Source organism: Ochlerotatus camptorhynchus, unplaced genomic scaffold (genome assembly GCF_037179485.1).
Source record: "Ochlerotatus camptorhynchus isolate MF236.1 unplaced genomic scaffold, CSIRO-AGI_Acam_v1.1 ptg000131l, whole genome shotgun sequence".
In the NCBI taxonomy this organism is placed as follows: domain Eukaryota; kingdom Metazoa; phylum Arthropoda; class Insecta; order Diptera; family Culicidae; genus Ochlerotatus; species Ochlerotatus camptorhynchus.
Genome location: NW_027040621.1, coordinates 329,702 through 348,499, shown reverse-complemented (window position 1 = coordinate 348,499; position 18,798 = coordinate 329,702). Strand labels below are relative to the sequence as shown.

At 40.0% G+C, this 18,798-nt stretch overlaps 1 protein-coding gene across 4 annotated transcripts in view; it reads left to right on the top strand.

Moving 5' to 3' along the window:
* The first annotated feature begins 2,839 nt into the window (after positions 1-2,839).
* ham (hamlet) overlaps positions 2,840-18,798 on the top strand; it is a 145,629-nt gene continuing 129,670 nt past the window's right edge. For 3 of the 4 annotated variants that reach the window (XM_065220711.1, XM_065220713.1, XM_065220710.1), the window contains exon 1: positions 2,840-3,745. In XM_065220711.1, coding sequence (XP_065076783.1) covers positions 3,718-3,745 — 28 coding nt within the window. In that variant the 5' untranslated portion in view covers positions 2,840-3,717. Of the gene's footprint in view, positions 3,991-18,798 lie in introns of all 4 variants that reach the window. The other variant, XM_065220712.1, reaches the window with a different exon arrangement.

Sequence of the window (18,798 nt, the reverse complement as noted above, 5' to 3'; positions counted from 1 at the left end):
GAAGAAAAAGTGGGTTTCCGTACAGAAGAAGCTGCAGCCAGATGTTGTACAGAACCTAATGAGTGGAGTTAAGCGTAAGGAGCGAGAATACGGTTATGGTATTGAAATTGAATGAAATAAATATGCCAAAAGCTTACTAATGGGTTATATTTTATTGTCTGACAGTTTGAAAAGGATCAGTCTACTAGGTAATTTTCTAAAGCGTTTTTTCTGTGATGTTATTTGATGTGGGATACCATTTAAGCTACTGCAAATAACAGGATGTCAGGAAGACTAGTTTTCTATTATTGGAAGCAAATTCAAATCATTACCCCTCATTGTAGCTTGTTCAAAGGAACCCAAAGGCATCAGTTTATTAAAATTTATGTTGATGCGACTGATTAATCCTTCGTCTCCAGATTGAGATTTTGATTTCAGTGATGGAGAATTTTTTTTAATTATCTGACTGGTTTGGGCCGATGGGTTGTAACCAATTGGTTACAATCCGTGGATTTTCGTTTGTATGAGTTGTTGTTGTTTGGAAAATTCACGTATTTTAAATATCAAAGGCAGAAGGCAACACACAGCAGCGAGAGGGTTAGTACCGCTGCAAAAACACTCGAACAATACTAAAGGGAGGAGAATCGTATTCTTAAGCTAAAAATGGAGAATGATCGGCAAAAGGCATGTGAGTGGCCTTCTTCTAAAAGAAAAGACCTTCTAATTGGCAGAAGTAATCAGGCGTCCGTGTAGACCGGCATCGTGAAGTGTAGTGCATATATAATACAACCCCCCCCCCCCTTGTGGGGTTTGGGCTGGAAAGCCTACCTCCGTTCAGGTAATTGATTTTTATTATCCTGACGGAAATTTGATAATTCTCAGGACCTCTTGTGCTTTTGTACATTTTGTACACCTCGTACCGTAAATAAAACGGTCTTACACGGCTCGGCTCGGAAGTCAAGATGGCTTCCGAGCTTAATAGTAAATGATCCTCGATCATCCGTCAGGGACGATTCCCTCAGGCCGGTGGCCTTAATTATCAAGGAGGGTCCCGTCTCGGCTCGACCAAGGTGGCCATGCCACGGTCAGCCGATGCCGTCAACGGCGGAAGACGCCTGCCAGCCAAACGAGCCAGCAACGCCTGCTGAGCCGTATGTGGCTAATGAACGCCACCAGATCCGCCATTCTCCCAAAGCTGCAACAACACTGTCTGCAGCCCGCGCCGCAAGTTTCCGGCCACACGGTAGTGCAGGAGCAGCCGTGTGGGCCAACGCCAACACCAGCGTCGCGACGCCGTAGGAGATCCCGCTGCAGCAGTGAGTACTAAATTTTAAACCCTCGCATACACGCCACATATATGTGAAAACCCACACCCACACGCCACAGAATAGGGAAATAAATGTTAGAACATGTGAATATTTCTGTGTGTTTCATACTTTGTCCGCGTAGCCCCTCCGAATACCCAGTAACATGCCGGCCCTGCGACATAGTTCAGGGATCGTCGCTTACTGCCTGTAACCTATTGAAAAGTGATTTAATTTAATTTAATGTTTACTGAAAAACGCAGCCATTTATAATAGTTTGCAAGACAAATAGGGTTTTTGATCTAATTTCCATCCCACTAAGCCCAACCCGCGCTTTACCTCACTTTTCTGAACGAGTTGAAACAAAAATGGAATATTTATGTCAAAAATTACTTCTAAATTTATTCACCTTTCCATACGTACCATTGGATTTGATAAAGAGCTACAAATTGTTGAGATGTAGATGTAGATGTAGATTAAAATCTAACACTACTTCTTGATTCTAAATTCGTTCAACGAGTTTCAATTCCGTCCTAACGCATTGAAACGCCGTTAGATTTTCTTCGTCCTACAGATAAACGTAGAAAAAGGGACTTCTTTTGTTTTGAGAATAATGAGCGTAAATATTCATACAATGCGCTCTAACAGGATTTATGTTGTAGCTAATGAACTAACGCATCAGAACAAACCTATTAATGATTTGTGCATGGTGAAATCATTGATATTATTGATCTTTCCTGATCGATAGAACGGAAATGGGCGATTACGACGAAGTAGTGCTCTACCCTAGGCATCAAATTTTAAATGTAGAAACTCTGGTAATGCTTCCAAGTTGGTCAAAATCAGTGACCTCTGATTATCTAACAATCGTATATTTCAAAAGTCATGTTGCGCTGCGACATCACTGATTCCCAGCCCGACTTTTCCTCACAAAATTGCTTTCCATTTCAACTCCTCACTTCATCAAGGCACATCGACCGTGAGGATAACAGTCTCCGTTGCTACTAACCATAGGACTACTGTCGACCAACCCTCTGTTCCCCTCGTCCCTACTAGCTCATAAGCAGTGTGGCACTGATTTAGCACCGATCGTTTATGTTCCATTATTTCCAGCACATCGTCCGGACGGGGTGAGCTCACAGCAGACCGACAGACGACGATGGGATTGCACAAATGTGTTTGTGTAGCCTCCGTGTTCCGTTTACTTTTGATCCTTCTTATCTCTTGCTTGGAACGTGTGCGCCTCCTCACCCACCCACCTCCCAACCGGGCAGCCAACGGTTCGAATGCTTTGCCACGATTGTACCGTTTTCGGCTCTCCCTCTCAGAGTTTTTCACTAAATAGAATGGTTTTTACGGGTCGGTTGATGGTATGAGTGTCTCGATTCTGAGAGCGCGAGAGAGAGAGAGAGGCGAATAGAGAAAAGGCTCAGCATGTGCGATATGTGTTTGTGGACGTGATTGTTGTTGCTGGTGCTGTTGATGATGATGGTCTTCTGGAGTGTGTGATAATTGCATGAGAAGAATTTGTTAGTCTATTCTTAGCATCCAACAGACAGACAACAACATCGCGCACACACGACACGGAAAAGGGACTGACTGTGCCAAACGGGCGAGAGAATAGGACGATCGCGGAATCACGGCGCGCGGTGCGGTGAATCCTGCGGAACATTTAAGGACACGGACTTCGGAGTGTGGACGCGCGCGCGTCGCCAGTGGACTGTGAAGTCCTGAACCGTGTGATCGATTTGCATAAATGAAACCATTAGACGCCGTGTGTGGTGGCATGTAACGTGTGTGTGCCGTGACTGGTCGGGTGAATGAACAGTTTTTGCCAAGTTTAAAGTACACCGAAGGAGCAACCTGCCTTCCTATACAGTGAATGAGTGAGGGAGGAAGCAATTTGAAGGCTAATTTTCTCGTCAACACGCGAAGACGGCGGAAAAGTTGCAAATCGCCAAATTGACCATCGGCAAATTTGTGCCCACTGAAGTTTTCCTCGAAGGAAATCGATTTCGACTAGAAGAACCATCAAGAGTGTAGTGTGGTTGGGAGATTCGAGCGACCCGATAGTGGCCCAATCCGTAATCGAGGTCGGGTCAGGATTTATTCGGTTCGGTCCGTGGTTTTATGGTTTTTCATTAATTTTCCCTGTGTTTTATTGGCATTTCGGTTGGCCACGTGACTCAGTGCGTGTGTTTCGTGATCAGTTTCGTGCGTGTAGAAATCAGTGAAAAGTGTGGCTCCACCACCGGCGGCGGCCGAGCGAGAATAGAGAAATGATAAATAATTCTAATTAGGATATAAATGTTGTTGGTGTGATCCAAGCGAAGGGGCGCCCAAAATAAGTTGTACGAATTCTAATTAGCAGAGTGTATGCCGATTGTGCCGGAGAACTGATCCTGAAGTCCCCTGCCCGCCAAACGTTCGTGATATGGTTGATATCGAGTTAATGATGCCAGGTACGAAGAGTAAGGCCTTTCCCGAGGGGCAAAACAAATCACTATAGATTATAAAGTTAATGTCGCGAATAATGACGTACGACGGCTTCGGTGGTCGGTGCCAGCGATAACGACCAGTAAGAGAACTCGCCTCTGAATTCGAAACGAAAATTTGGATCGAAGAAAGGAAGTTTACGAGCCGGGTTTGACTTTTTTGATTGACGACGACACGAGCTCTCGCTGGGGGGCTGCTCGCAGTATGAGAGGTGCGTGAGATCATAAAATTCGTTAGATTTGCTTTTGGGTTGTCCGGATTTGGGTTGAAAAATTACTGGTTAAAGTGTGCGGTTGATTCAATTAATTGTGATTAAATAGATGTTTTGGCTTTTTGGCAAGCAGGGCCCGTTTGGCTCGGGACTCGTTCTTATCAACGAGGTAAGATTTATGGGCGTGGACCCCGAGTGTGTGTGTGCGTGCGGTGGTGGAAGATGTATTTTCATGCCGATGAATAATTGCTTTTATTTCGTGTTTATGAGAGCGATTGCCGACGGACGGCAGTTGCGAATTTTGCGTTCGGGCTTTGAAGGGTCGTAAAATGTGGTGAATGTCTCAATTTGAATTTGACCTAGGTGTGATCATTCGATTTTTATGGTTCATTGCTGAATTCTGAGGAGCTCGAGAAGTTAGTGGATAATGTGGCCGTCGGAAGGCTGTTCAGAGGGATTAATCTCATTTATGGTAGCTCAAACGGCTTTAATTGATTTACACAAATATACTTAACCTTGAAAATACAATAATAAGGGAAATGGCTCTAATGTTGGTCTATGGATCTAAGATTGGGCCCATCGCTAAAAATCTGCTATTTATCTATTGTATCTTTATGAACGCGTCATTGGGACGGTACTTATGGATATTTTTGGTTGCTATTGAAAATTTAGTCGATTGCTGAGTTTATGTATGGGTTCAAATTAGGGACACTTAGGCCAACAATACATACATTTCCCCTAGTTATTGTTTTCTGGTTTTGTGGGAAACCATTATACGTAAAAAGAGTATGTTTGTTAATTTTGGTTGTAATAGATTTACTCCATGTCGCTTGTTCAGGATGGACTAATATTGATTCTCAAACATCAATTACGATGAATTGCCGTGAAATTCAACCTTTTACTGTCTCATGACCAGTGATGAGATTTGCTTTTGGTATTAAAATATTGCACGCAATATTGAGAACATTATTTTCGATAATTGTCTTTCACATAAACCTTTTCTAAAAACTCATTCAATTTTATGTCAAAGACCTGGTGTTAAAACTGTAGTTTCGTGCATTCTGTGTTACAATATTGTTATCCTCAGTTAATGACATGGATGCTTGTTGACTTTCCCGTATCCATGAGTTTATTTTGCTTAGTTCATTTTATGTCGTTACACATTTATGTACTACATTTTTTTTTAAAGTATGTGTGCAAAAACACGTAGGCCCTTTTCAAAAATTACCCTTCCCTAGCGGCACACTTGTCTCTGAACAATTGTGGTTACTTGCGTGCAACTTATTCCAGTCACAATCAAGTTGCAGCAACTTATTTCGATGGAAGTGTGCTGCTTGGGTTGTGCCAATATGTGCCAAGTATCATCCAGATCGAAGATAGTCAAGTTTTGTGACTGACCGATTTGGCGTGGAATTGGTCATAAGCTAATATAAAAAACTGAACATGTTCGTCACTGACGATTGACATGGTATCCCAAGAAGATCATTTTAAGTTTGAGTGAGTGACGAAAGCTGTTTTGTCAATATAACCTTGTATGGTCGAAATTTGGCAGCACTGTAATGACACAGTCGAAAGTCAATAAATATGCATTTTAAATTTATATCAAAAAATTCGACAGTGAGCATGCATAAGGGCGTAAACTCGATGATCGATTTTCTCTTTAAATTGCTACAGCAAATGGAAGCAATGTTCTGATTTTTTTCCCAATACAGTGCTGTAGGATATCAAAGGTAACAACAAACGCACCGAGAAATATTAATCCAAGCGAGTTATAAACAGAAGAGAAAACCGACGAAGAGAATCGATCATCGCGTTTACACCCTTATGCATGCTCACTGTCGAATTAATTCTAACGCAACAGGGCAACATAATTTTTAATATCACAAGTTTTTTTTTTCGAGAAAATTGGTTAAAACATTTATGTTATTATGAAAGTGCACATCACACGTTTGACTAAAACTACAATGGAACTGACTTGCGATGATCAAATGAATGTTAGTCTTGCGTGGTCAGGTTAATTTAACTTAAAGTGATTTTTAATCCCATTTTAAGCAACCTTTTTTTTTAAGATGCTCAAAGAAAAAAAAAAAAGGTTCCATAATTTAAATATGTGGCTCAAAAGTCATCTGTTAAAATCAAAAACGACCTGATAATAGCTCTATTTACTGAAACAACTAATCGATGACTTCGATCGCTTGTGATACATTGGTTAGTCAGTGTGATGAGTAAGGCCTTCATTCACGCGAGGGTGATGTGTTCTTAAGATAATAGATACAATACACACGTTCGATCGTGTAGTGCTTGACTGTTGGCTAATTCGAGCAAATGACTAGTGTAAAGTTATATGGATGAAATATTAATCATACCAAATAAAAGCAAGAGGACAATATGCGTGGAAGCAGCTGGAATTTGCTCCCGGACATCGACCATGGATTGATTTTACGAGTCCATTCCAGTTGAAAAATATTCGTATACATTTATACCCGTCGGAATATCCTCGACCACGCGTGATCTATTGCTCAGTTGGTACGGCTGGGTACTTGTGATGAGATAAGATTTTGATCGTGTTGAAACATGATTCCTTTTGATGCAGACTTGGGACTTGACCGAATAGATTTTGGGTTTGTTTTCAAACAGCAGATCACTTAAATATTTGTAAGACATAACGGCAAGCGTCAATTGTGAATGGGCTATATTTTAGCCGTCTGGTAGTGCCGGTGGTCATTCCATGTGTATGTCTTCGTTGCTGAAGTTTCTTAATGTTATCATATTCATTTTGGGTGGCAGTCGTCGTCATTATCGGTACGTATACAATCGCTAGCGAGATAGAACTCGATCGAATTAGTGCGAAAAAAAAAATGACTCTGAAATCATCAATAAGCTGAAATTCAGCCAGTTTGACACTCGCCTAATTTTTAAAAATGGCGTATTTTGTATTTTGCCAATAAATCATACACTGAAACAAAGACTTTCGTTTCTGCAAAAATCTATTGGTGGGAGTATTTAATTTAAACAATCAATATAGTATTTTTGCCAATGGATTTTGTTTCTTTGTAGCACAAAGACGGCTCTCTAATCAAAATGATGTCAGAGACAAAGTTGTTGATAACTTGATTGACTTTTCTTTTAAAAAAATCACAAATTTTTGCTATAGACTATAAAAAGTAATTTATTATTTTTTTCAAACTTATGTTTACTATCGATGGACTAAGGTTTTTTTTTTAAGTTGATCAAAAATGCTAGCTTTTCGAATGTTGGACACAATGGACTCTATACACATTCAGATTATTTTGGAGTATTAATTTTGTTCCGCTAGATTGCATTCCTGGACCACTGTGTGGTGTTTGGCGCAAAGAATAAGGCATATAATCCAGGCTACTATGTCGTAAGTGCAGAATGTAGTGTTGCCATGAAGCAGTCGATTTTTCATCTCAGAAGGTTATCGGCTTTGAAATCATTAAATAAATAAAGAGCTGATAGCAAACTTTTCCTTGAATCATTATGGCGAAGTGCTAGAACGTTGAGAACACAAAGTTCACTTTTTCCATAGTAATTCCCAAACAAACTTCAAAGGGCCAGTGATATTTGAGTTCGCATCCACAACTTCATATTCTACGAATTTCATTAAACAATTAATTACAAATATTGAAGATATACTTAGCGGGCGCCGGTGGTGTAGTGGTTAGCGTGATTGCCTCTCACCCCAGCAGGCCTGGGTTCAATCCCAGTCGGCACCGCCGCGATTTTCTGAGGCATAACATCTCTGATCACGCCTTCCTTCGGAAGGGAAGTAAAGCCGTTGGTCCCCGGTTCATGAGTTTATGGGTCGATAGGTAGGGTCCAGGTGTGTGAACTGCCTCCCTGGCGTCGGTAACATTGGTTCTCAGCACGGAAAACAAGATCGACGGAAAAAAAAAGATATGCTTTTTGAGATATTTCAGTTTTTAACACTTCTTTGCATTTTTACTCAAAATTAGTAAAACAAAATAACATATAGGGGAAATGTATGTAATGTCGGCCTAAGCGTCCCTTATTTGGGCCCGTACATAAACTCAGCAATCGACTAAATTTTTAATAGCAACCAAACATATCCATTAGACGCGTTCATCTAGATACAATTGATAAATAGCAGATTTTTAGCGATGGGCCCAATATTAGATCCATAGGCCAACATTAGAGCCATTTCCCCTATGTTTTTCCCAGAATGACGTTACCTTTCTAAACAAATTTGTATTTGTGTCAGACGTCACTTCGATCAGAAATGATGTTTTAGAGCTACAATTTATTGAAAACTATCAAAGACGCGATTTTGATAAAATATCAAGGTCGAAAATGGCCGAATTTTTGCGAAAATGGGAATGATTCCCCATAACACATAATTATGTGAAGTTTCATGCAAATCGGAGAAGGTCGAGTCTTAAATAATTTTTTTTTATCCTATTTGGCCTAGAGCTGGTCCACTGTTACCCATTTTACTGGATGGTAGACTAAGACAAAAGAGCGTAAGAATTCCATAAGAACCACTTATCAATTATAGCCACAAGAAATCGGTAGGAATTTCAAAGATTTGTCTTATGAAAAATCATGCAAAGCATAGCATAAACCAGGTTGCACAGGTCGTAGGTGGTACGAGCTCCAAACTGTTGTTAAGAAGGAGACCGACGTTCATCCGTAGTTGTTAGATAGTAATTTGTGATTAATTACTACCTCTTAGATAAAGGATGAGTCTCCCTCCAACAGACCAGAGCTGTCCTGGCCACGTCCTTGGATCTAGTGGGGGAAAAGGAAGGTATGTTAGTCCGACAGTTACTTAAGAGAGGCGCAGAGAACTCCACGACCCCTCATAACCCGAGCATAGCCGAAGATCAAATTGAAATCAAAATTTGCTGTTATGATGTAACTTATTTTGAACACTCCAGTTGATCTCATTTTGGTTGACTTAACGGTTAACACAGCAAAAATGAGAGCAAAATGTTACACTGTTGAATCAAACGGAAAACTAATCCTGCTATCAATTAAATCAATTTGATTACTAATTTTGTTGTTAAACTGCATAAGGGCCTGGTGTAAAAGGTTAGCATCCCTGCTTCTCACACTGAAAGACTTGAGCTCAAATCTCACCCCGGGTAAAACACGAATTACCGAAAATGTGTTATACAAAACAAATAAACAATAATCGTTAGTTCAACAACAGATGAACATAAATTAAATTTTAAACAAGACGTTAACTGCAGAACTTCAAGTTAAGTTGCTTTTATTTTAAAAGTCTTGACTGCATAATGAAATCACAATAGGGGTATTCACAAAGCGCATCGTAAACGTATACACCTTCGTAAATGTGTAAACTTCCATTACACTCCAATTGACCCTGGTATTTTTACGGGAGTCCGCTTAGGGAGGCAACTAACCTTTAAAGTTGTAGAATAAATCTTCTTATTTAGTCTTGAAGTTTAATAAGTAAACGCAATCAGACCAATAGCATTAAGCAGATTTACAAGAAGAGGAATAGTTTAGGAAATAATTAAAAGAAGAGGTATGTGACAATTAAAAGCTTTTAAACTTTTGGAGGTATTGTATTCCCCTGAGTTTGTTGTACTCGATTTCTATATTATTCTCTCAATACGCGAAATCTCTTATATATACGGTTAAAGCATTTGAGTTAACTTATTTCTTAGTGTTCAAGTACTTATATTTTTAAACAGCAGTCAATATTAATCTATGCACTAAACCCTGCGTAAAATCGATCTTAGTAAAATAAGTAGAATATTTAAGGAGGAAACCAAAGTTAATCAACTTGCCAACATAGGCTATCACATTTATTTTGGTGGCACTCTTTAAGTGATAATAAGCTGCTTTTTCTCTACGGTTGTCTCGCGTGGCTTTCACAATTTGCGCGATTTTCGTATCTTACGTAATTTAGATGTTTAGCTCTAATCGTGTTAACTGACTCGAGGTCGTTCCTTAAGCGGTGTTGGTACAGGTTAAACCTTTGCCGACTGTCGGATTCAACTACGGAGCTTACGCAGAAGTGATACGCAATTCGGTAGAGCTTGTCAAACGCTTTTCAGCTTGTGTAGTATGGAATTTGTTCGTTGCGGTAGCGAAATCTTGAAATGATTGATAAGTTCTTTAAATTAACTAATTTCATACAAAGCTCAGTAGTAAATAAGTAGAATATCTAGGGAGGAAACCAAAGTTAATCAACTTGCCAATATAGGCTATCACATTTATTTTGGTGGCACTCTTTAAATGATAATAAGACTTTTTTCTCGCTTCGGTTGTCTCGCACGGCTTTTGGAAATTGCGCGGTTTTCGTAACTTACATAATTTAGATATTTCGTTCGAAACGGATTTACTTATTCAATCAGTTTACTCCGCGGATGTATCTACGCGCGGCCAACATAGGCTAGTCCTTCTGCTGTATTGTCAAAGATAGAAGCAAAATTTATTCAAATGGGTCAAGTCTTGAAAACTAAGCTGTCACGTAGCTCCAGCTTGATACCCAAAAAAAAAAATGCATATTGATAATGTACTGAAACTTTCAATCAAGCAGTACTGCAATACTTGATTGACGCGTATTTAGTAAGTTTTGAAATGATCTTTTTTAATTAGATGCATATTTAATATCGAGGACAGAGGAACGAAAAGCTAAATAAACTTAGCTGAGCGTAACTACGCGTAGGTTAGAACAGTCGGCACCACATGCAACGGATAACAATTTGAAAATGTTCACTTAATGCACTTTTCAACATCACTTCTGTACTTTCAAATTAACATTTTTTAAAAAGGAAATTGTAAATTTATAACATTTTTACTAAAACGAAAACGACGCAGCAAAATAAAAACACGTCATTTTCGTAGCGCGGCCTACTTTGATCCTGATTTGCCTTAGTATGAAAAATCATGTGGGCAAAAAATTAATAATACTGAACAGACTGGAACCAAACCATGGACGTTGAGATTCCGGGTCCTGAGTGTGGACCACTTGTTTTTCAATGCTAGGGAAAATGGAATGGATACCCGAGCAAAGTCTGAGATCAAATTGAAATCTTAATTTGATGTTGTGATTTCGCTGATAATGACTACTCAGGTTGCTGTCGTTTTGGTCGTTTTAACGGTTAAAATATCAAAATTGAGAGCAAACAAATCTTCCTGTGACATCACATTGATAACTATTTCTGCTATCAGTGAGAGCAAACTGAAAACCAAATTTGATATCCATTTTTCCTGTTGATAACATAACAAATAAGGCAATGAAAACAAACCCGCAATAACATATTTTTGAAGAGCAAATGTACAGCAAAATGAAAACAAAATTAGGTATACAATTTGTCAATTGCGTAAACTGAAATCAAATTATGATTTCAGTTTGATGTTGATATCAAAACTTGATTTCAATTTACTGTCATTTTGATGCTGGACTTTGCTCGGGTAATAGCGTAGATGAGCTACCTCATGTTAGAAGAAAATCTTTCATAGGTCATATGTGTCGTTCATAAGTCGAGCCTTATGAAATTCTTAAGTCTATTTGCCCCAGTTTATGGGAAAGCTTCTTCTAATTACTCTGGTAAAAGATTAATTTCCTTTGTATCCCTTACGTCATCTTGTAAATCGTTTCTGGTGATTAACCGCGAAATATATGGGAGAGCTTTCAATAAAGAACCTGTTTGCCATTTTATGCAATAATTCATCCACGATTTAACATACGAAATCGAATTTTATCACAATCTTTTATGCTATTTACGAAATGCCATTGTATTCAACGTATTATTTGTTACCAGTAATGCAATTTCATCACATCAGGCTCTGAAAAAAGAACCGCAGTTGCAAAACCGTTAAGCCCATGCAAAAACTCGAAAAGGATTTCTCGGCTTGTCCTACGAATCATCACACCACTCCAGCTGGCCTTCCCTCGGGCATCTGCTCGATTGTCAAACCCCCGAACCTTCCTTTAAATCCCATCCAAAATAGCAAAATAAAGAAGAGCGAACCAAGATCGCACCGTTAATCGATTCCGTTTCTCCGCCGTTCTATTGATCTGGTATGATTGGTAGGATTGTCACACCCGAAATTGGACTCCTTCAGGTGGCTGAGGCTGTGTCTGTCGGTGATCGACATCTTGTTTGACATCTGATTGAGTTATCTTCCACACTCACCGGATAGAGGTATAGAGACTTACTTGCTTCCGTATTTTTCCCCCCGTTTTCGGATTAAAGACCCCGGAATTGGCTCTGTTTCCGAATCGAGACTAAACAAACAATTTGAAGAGATTAGAGCGACGACGACGACGACGACGCTGCCGCTGCTGTTGTAGTTGCAATCTGTGGTGGAAAGGTGCGAGCTGGATGAAATTTCAAACCTCTCAAGAGGTCGCTGTACCCTTTTCACAGCATTTTCTTCGGTGCTGCAAAACGCTGCAGCGAGCGTCTGGGATCTTGGAATCGGGTCCTTTGCGTGTGTATTTATTTGCTTTCCATCTTCGTCGGTCGGTCGGTCGGTCCCTTCTGGCTGGTGATAAATGTCGTATTAGTTACAGTTTGGTGTAATTTTTTCTGGTTTTAAACTTAATACCTCGGTCTTCACTCCTCGGTTTCGGATCGCCGAGGCATGTTTAAGGATTTTCTCATTTTTCCTACCGCCAATGTTGCTGGGTGCCTTTTCCATGGGCACCCCTTTTGTTTGACATTGGACAATTAGAATAAAATTAGTTTACTTAATCATGGCACGATTTGAATGGATTTGCTTACCCAAGTGTCGGAGAATTTACACGCAAATTGATCGGCTTAGGAGCGGGGCACGAGTGTTTGTTGTTCTGTGCTGTCGATGTTTGCTGTCGCTACTTGACTTGACTGGAGCGAGCGAGAGGTTTTGATTGAAAGTGATACGCAGATTTCACCACCACGCTCAAATGGAGTTGCCTTGAGGTTTCTTTTTTTCTTCTTTTCTTTCGTCTGTTTGGAGGAGATTAATCGATTAACACCACAGTCAACAAGTGGCTAGAATTGAGTCACTCTAGCAGAACCAGGAGTTGGAGGGGAATCTCACAGTCTCAGGCAGAGTGCACAGAGACAGTGATTGTTCCACTTCTAATGGAATGCGTCGGGTAATGGGTGATGCTATCGCGGGCGTCATCTTATTAATTTGTGTGTCATAAAATAATTTCAAGATGACTAGTGACGCTTGTTTGATGGTAATTTTCTGGTTGGATTCTCAAGTGGTGTTTTCACAACATTTCTAATTGAATTTTGGGTCGTAAATTTCTAGCGAGACGTTATGACGTTCGGATATCTGATGCAAACGAGCTAGGGGGAAATGAACAGAGTTGTAGATGATTCGGTTGAGAAGACAAATTCATATGATGATGATCATTGACTTTACTGTCCCATGTTATGAATTATGATACATATCAACGTTTCGAGCACTTGTCGGGTCTTCTTTAATGTAAATTTCGAGATTAATTTTTGACTAAACATATTACTGTTAGTTGATGAAAAAAGTCAGAGGCCAAGAAATGCAAATGAATGCACGAAATTAATGTAAATGATTTGCCCCATATATGCCAATTATGGATTACATCTATGAAACATATATCTCTAAATGATCAAAGCTGACCTCCCAGGACGATTCAGCAAAGCCGCTTTGAAACTCAAATCTTTAAATCCCAATCAACACGAAAAAAAAACCATCCTAGATCAACAAATTGCAAATGGATCATCGGCCAGCCCAAAGAGCAAAACCGTGTGCAATAAAACTTGCACATTTTAACGACTTCACGCCAATTGCCCTATTTTCCGGCATTTGTTTACATCCCATTCATTTATTGAAGGTACACAAAGCGAAGAGCAGATAAAACTCTTAAAAAAGCAGCATCCTAAACCAACTGGATCTCTCCTGGCCTGGTGTGGTTTATCATTTAATATCAATGAGCCGCATCATTTCCTTCTTCGCTTCCTTAACCTCCGCCGTCGCCACCACCGGCGCAATTCGTCTGCTCTGTTGTTATTGTTGTTCCGAGAGCATTTTGTACCTGTTAAATAAATAAAACATCTTGAGATCTTCCTTTTCTTCGCCCGCACGGGGAACAAAAGCGAATGTGGAACAAGCTGCTTCCTCCTCGCTGCTTCCACAAGTTCAATTAAAGTGAGTGAATACAAAAACCTGAACTGGGCAAGGACAGACAATTCCCGTCGAGGATCAGAGAGAAGATCAACATCTCTCGCTCGGAGAAACAATTGCTAGCGGATCGGACAAGAACTTCCGATTTTTTTTTTACGATGGCTGGCTTTGTCTCCGGTGTGTTATCTCGGTCCCATCAATGGGGAGGATGCGTCCGTACAATCTTGTAGAGCTGCGAGGGCAGCTCGTATTTCACCAGGATTTTGATGAATGAGAAAACGAGTTCCTGAATGCCGGAGTTGCGCTGAGATGTGGATTGTGGATCATCATCTGGCAGTTGTGGTGGTGTGAATGGAATTTGGAGGGGTTCGGGAATGAGTTGGCGGATCCCAATGGTCTTATCTGATGGTTAGGATGGAACAGTTGATCAGGCTTCCTTATGAAACGGTTCAAGTATTCAACGGTACACTTGAAAATTCAGTTTTCAATATCTTTGGAGACTCTGTAGAAATAAATCTCTGACTCTTAAGTGAAATGTGTGTTGTGATTCAAGCCACATCGAGCTTTACCACGTCAGCATTATAAGTTTGACGATATTTGCCACCGAATAATGATATTTCGGATGACGCACTTAGTTTTTTTTTTCCAATGGGTCAAGTGTTAAGGGTTTTTTTTGCTTACACATTTGGAAATTTGAATCTGAGTTGGTTTCTCCCTCGTTTGCTTTTATCTAGGGGAAAATACAGCACCAAACATTTCTCTGTGTTTACGTCAAATGGGTCGTTAATCGTTAGACCACTCGTTTGCACAGTTCATTTGATACGGTTAGTGGCTTGAAAAAAATATCACGAGCTTAGGTGAGTCACGGAAGATTTTAGGAAAAAATAATTCAACGAATCGATCAAACTCCGATTTCCATGAAAAATTTCAGAATTGTTCGCAATAAGATCCAAAATTTTACTAAAATTTTATATTCTACGATTTGTGTGTCCATTTTGAAAATTTCAGAAAAGTTTGCAATTGTGATAAGCTTGACAAACATCGTAATAGTTTTATTAAAATACGCATTTATTGCTACGCGAGATTTTATCAGTGAAATAATCACTGCACCGAATTGGACGAATTAACCAAATGAAAAGTACTATGATCTCATTGAATAATTTTGGAATTGGTCAACTACGAGACATACCCGGAACAAGATCTGGTGAGTACGGTTCTGGAGAATAGAAGCGAGCTGCCAGGTGCTAAACCCATCATACGAAACTTCAAATTAGATGAGAGTTCGATGACAGGAACAATGGCACTCATACTGAGTGCCCACGACCTCATTGGTGACATCCGGGCATGTTCCGGGTGCCCCACGGGAAGAAGCCAGTTTCTAACTTAGGTCAACACCAATCACGCGACTAATCAAATCACATCAGAATTAGAAAACAAGATCGATGGTGGCCATGTGCCAGGTACTCCCGAGGAAGTGGTGACTTGCTCACGTGGAAACATTGGCCTTCCAGGAGAACAATCAAAATTCAACACATCAAAGGGGGCACACATGAGGCGATTCAAATATTACGTTTAATTTTTGTCAGTATATGTAATAGGTATGGAAGAAAGCGTGACACAGGGAAAGGTGGGTAGAAATCGAAAAACTTTTGAATGACGTTGATCGCGCACGGGCAGGACCTTTTCCTACGTTGTGCTATTTTACAATCAAAGAAATAAAAGCCGAACGACTGTCTGGCCGTCCTGCCATGGTGGAGGCATACTAATCTACTAATCTAATCTAATCTAATCTAATACAATCGCAGCCAGTACAAGAAAGCATCCTGGAAAATCATTAGGTTAGATGAAATCTAATCATTTTTCTTGTCAACATTGATATTTGCAGCATATCTGAGATATGACACAAACATCAAAACGGCAGGCCTACTGCGTTGCATTTGCCGCAAAAATGATTCTGTGAAAGGATTCGAGTTCAAATAAACCGTGGAGGCACCATATTCGAAGCAGTTCCGAAATCGAAGCACTCCATAATGTTCGACAATTTTAAATAATTATTTTTGAAATGTTACTTCTGCAAATATTAGTTTCAGTGCTCTAGGGATGATGGTGTTCAATGGTTTAAAAAAATATCTTGTCAAAATAGACGAGTGCGTCATCATTGGGAACGCGTCAAATATGGTGCTGGCACGGTATATCTAAACAGCGATGCATTTCGTGAATCTTCAGGGGTGGAAGGATGCGTGGACATTCCGTACCAAATGCTCCGAGCTAGGTTATGAGTGAATGTAACAGTAATATGCAATGTTACATGTTGCAGTGTAATGGAAGGATCTCACCAAATGCCTACAATTTTAACCAAATTCCCGATTTCCATTAGACGTTTGTCAGCTGTAAGCTTCTCTCTGGCACTTGAAAGTCCTACCTCGGCAACATGATCACACTGAACGATGGGACGTTGGGGGTTTGCTGGCTTGACAGCGGCCCCAGGAACAAGCTGGGGGATATTGTAGGTCATGCAGACCGTCGATGAACGTGCACTCGCGGTGTTCCGAATGGAAGATCTTCCGTTGCTGATGATTGGCCATTTGCGTCAGGAATTGAGCTGCTCGTGAAAATAACTTCTTGAATATCGGCTTTGGTGGCGACCCAGCACCGGACAATCGAATCCAGGTCCATCTATGGTAGTTGTTGACCGGATCAGCACCCAAGTATAAATATAGCACAGGTCATCACTGGAATTTCGAATCGCGGAAAATGTGCTCCAATTACGAGACAAACTATCTCACAAAAATTATTATTTTATTTTCTCCTGCCATGGTGGAGGCATACGAACTATTACTAAAAATAATAGGGTAATTGAACATGTACTAGACGCTTTGCACAAACATACTCCCCCCAAAACCAACGGTTTTTTTTTATTGAGGAAAGTGGTTGTTGGCTGGAAGAATGTAACTGATGACAAGAAAACACTACAACTGCTCGAGTATCCGACATGCCCACTCGCCTTTTAAAGTGAGTATGTTACTCGATTAGAACTGCCGTAGTCCACGGTGAATCAAGAACGCAGCACATACTCAGCCAGACGGCTACCTTGCAGGTCACACCATCGTAGCTGGAAGTGGAGCGGAATCCTCGGAGTCGATGGCGCCAATCACTTAATATCTTCAGCTCGTTAGACACAGAACAAAATTCTCAATATTAACTATCGGGTAAAATCTCCCTTCGTTTAATTTAATTGAGCTATACTTGGCATAAACAGCGAAATCGTTCCCAAGCTTGCATACAATATTGCTAATTTATGCCAAATCTAGCGTTAATTTTATGTGCGCTATATCTCGCAGAAATTTACATGAATTTTTCAAACGGTGCAGGTTTCACGTATGGTGGTTACATCGTTTTAAAAACTTTGCCCGCAGGTTTCACACGATTGGTCACGGCACCAAATATGATCGCATACGGCCAGGACCTTATCATACGTTGTGTTATTTTACAATCAAAGAAATAACACACGAACGACTGGCGGTCCGCCATGGCGGAGGCATACGAACTATTAATACAAATAATGAACATGTACTAGACGCTTTGCACAAATAGACGTATTTGAATAGCCCCAAACCATATTCTTCTACCAGTGATGCCAGATTTGAAGACATGTCTTCATTTTGAAGATATTTGAATCCTGATGAATGTGGGCGACTTAGTGGAATACTTATATAAAGAAAGAGGGAAGGATTAGCAATCCCCATTTAATTCCACTACATTATTTGCTTATCCTTAACAGATACGTGTATCGGTGTCTTATACCAATACTCGACTGAAAAAACCATCGCAACTTACCGAATATATATTAACCTAGGTACATTTTCACTTAGAAGCTAGTTTAACTTAAATCTTATCTCCTGTAGATACAGGTATTCCACTGCATACTCGCTGATATGTCCTAGGTAACTTGATAAGCCATCTTAAGTAACAATTTTGGATTTTGAGGTTTCTGTAGACCATGATTTAGACTTGGAGAATGCTTTAAAACCTCGGTAAAACTTGCAATGTTACTTGGGATGTGTGCCCCATAATCCCTGTTGAGCAAAGCGTGATTAAACTTTGCTTAAAACTCGGAATACCGCAAATTGTCTTGCATCTCTGATCTCATAAATTTGCAATATCCTAGAGTTACAAAAAAAATGTTTGAATCCAAAATCTTGAATTTTTTTAACCAGAATCATGAAGTCTCTGACATTTTATTTGTTTTAAGTTAGCAATGTTCGATAATCTAGCATTTCGAATATGTTTGTATGTTTTGAATCTTGAAACATTCCAGAATTAAGAAAATTACTTCATCTTCAAGATATTCAAATAAGGCTTGTACTCGAAAAAAATGCACCATTTTTATCCGTGTGTAACTTTTTTTATCCGTGGGTAAAAATTGATGAAAATCTGGGTATAACTATTTTGGAGTGAATTGTTTACATGTGCAAAATTTCATAACAATCGGTTCAGTGGTTATGGAGATGTCATCGAAACAAGAAGAAAATCGCCGAAGAATTTTGCGCGCCGTCATGGAAAATCCGACTGCGACCATGAGATGGATCGGAAGACAACTGGGAATCACCCATACAACTGTGTCTCGGGTGGTACAAAGGGTACCATCAACAGTGAAATTTACCGCATCGAGTGCCTCCAGAAGCGTCTGTT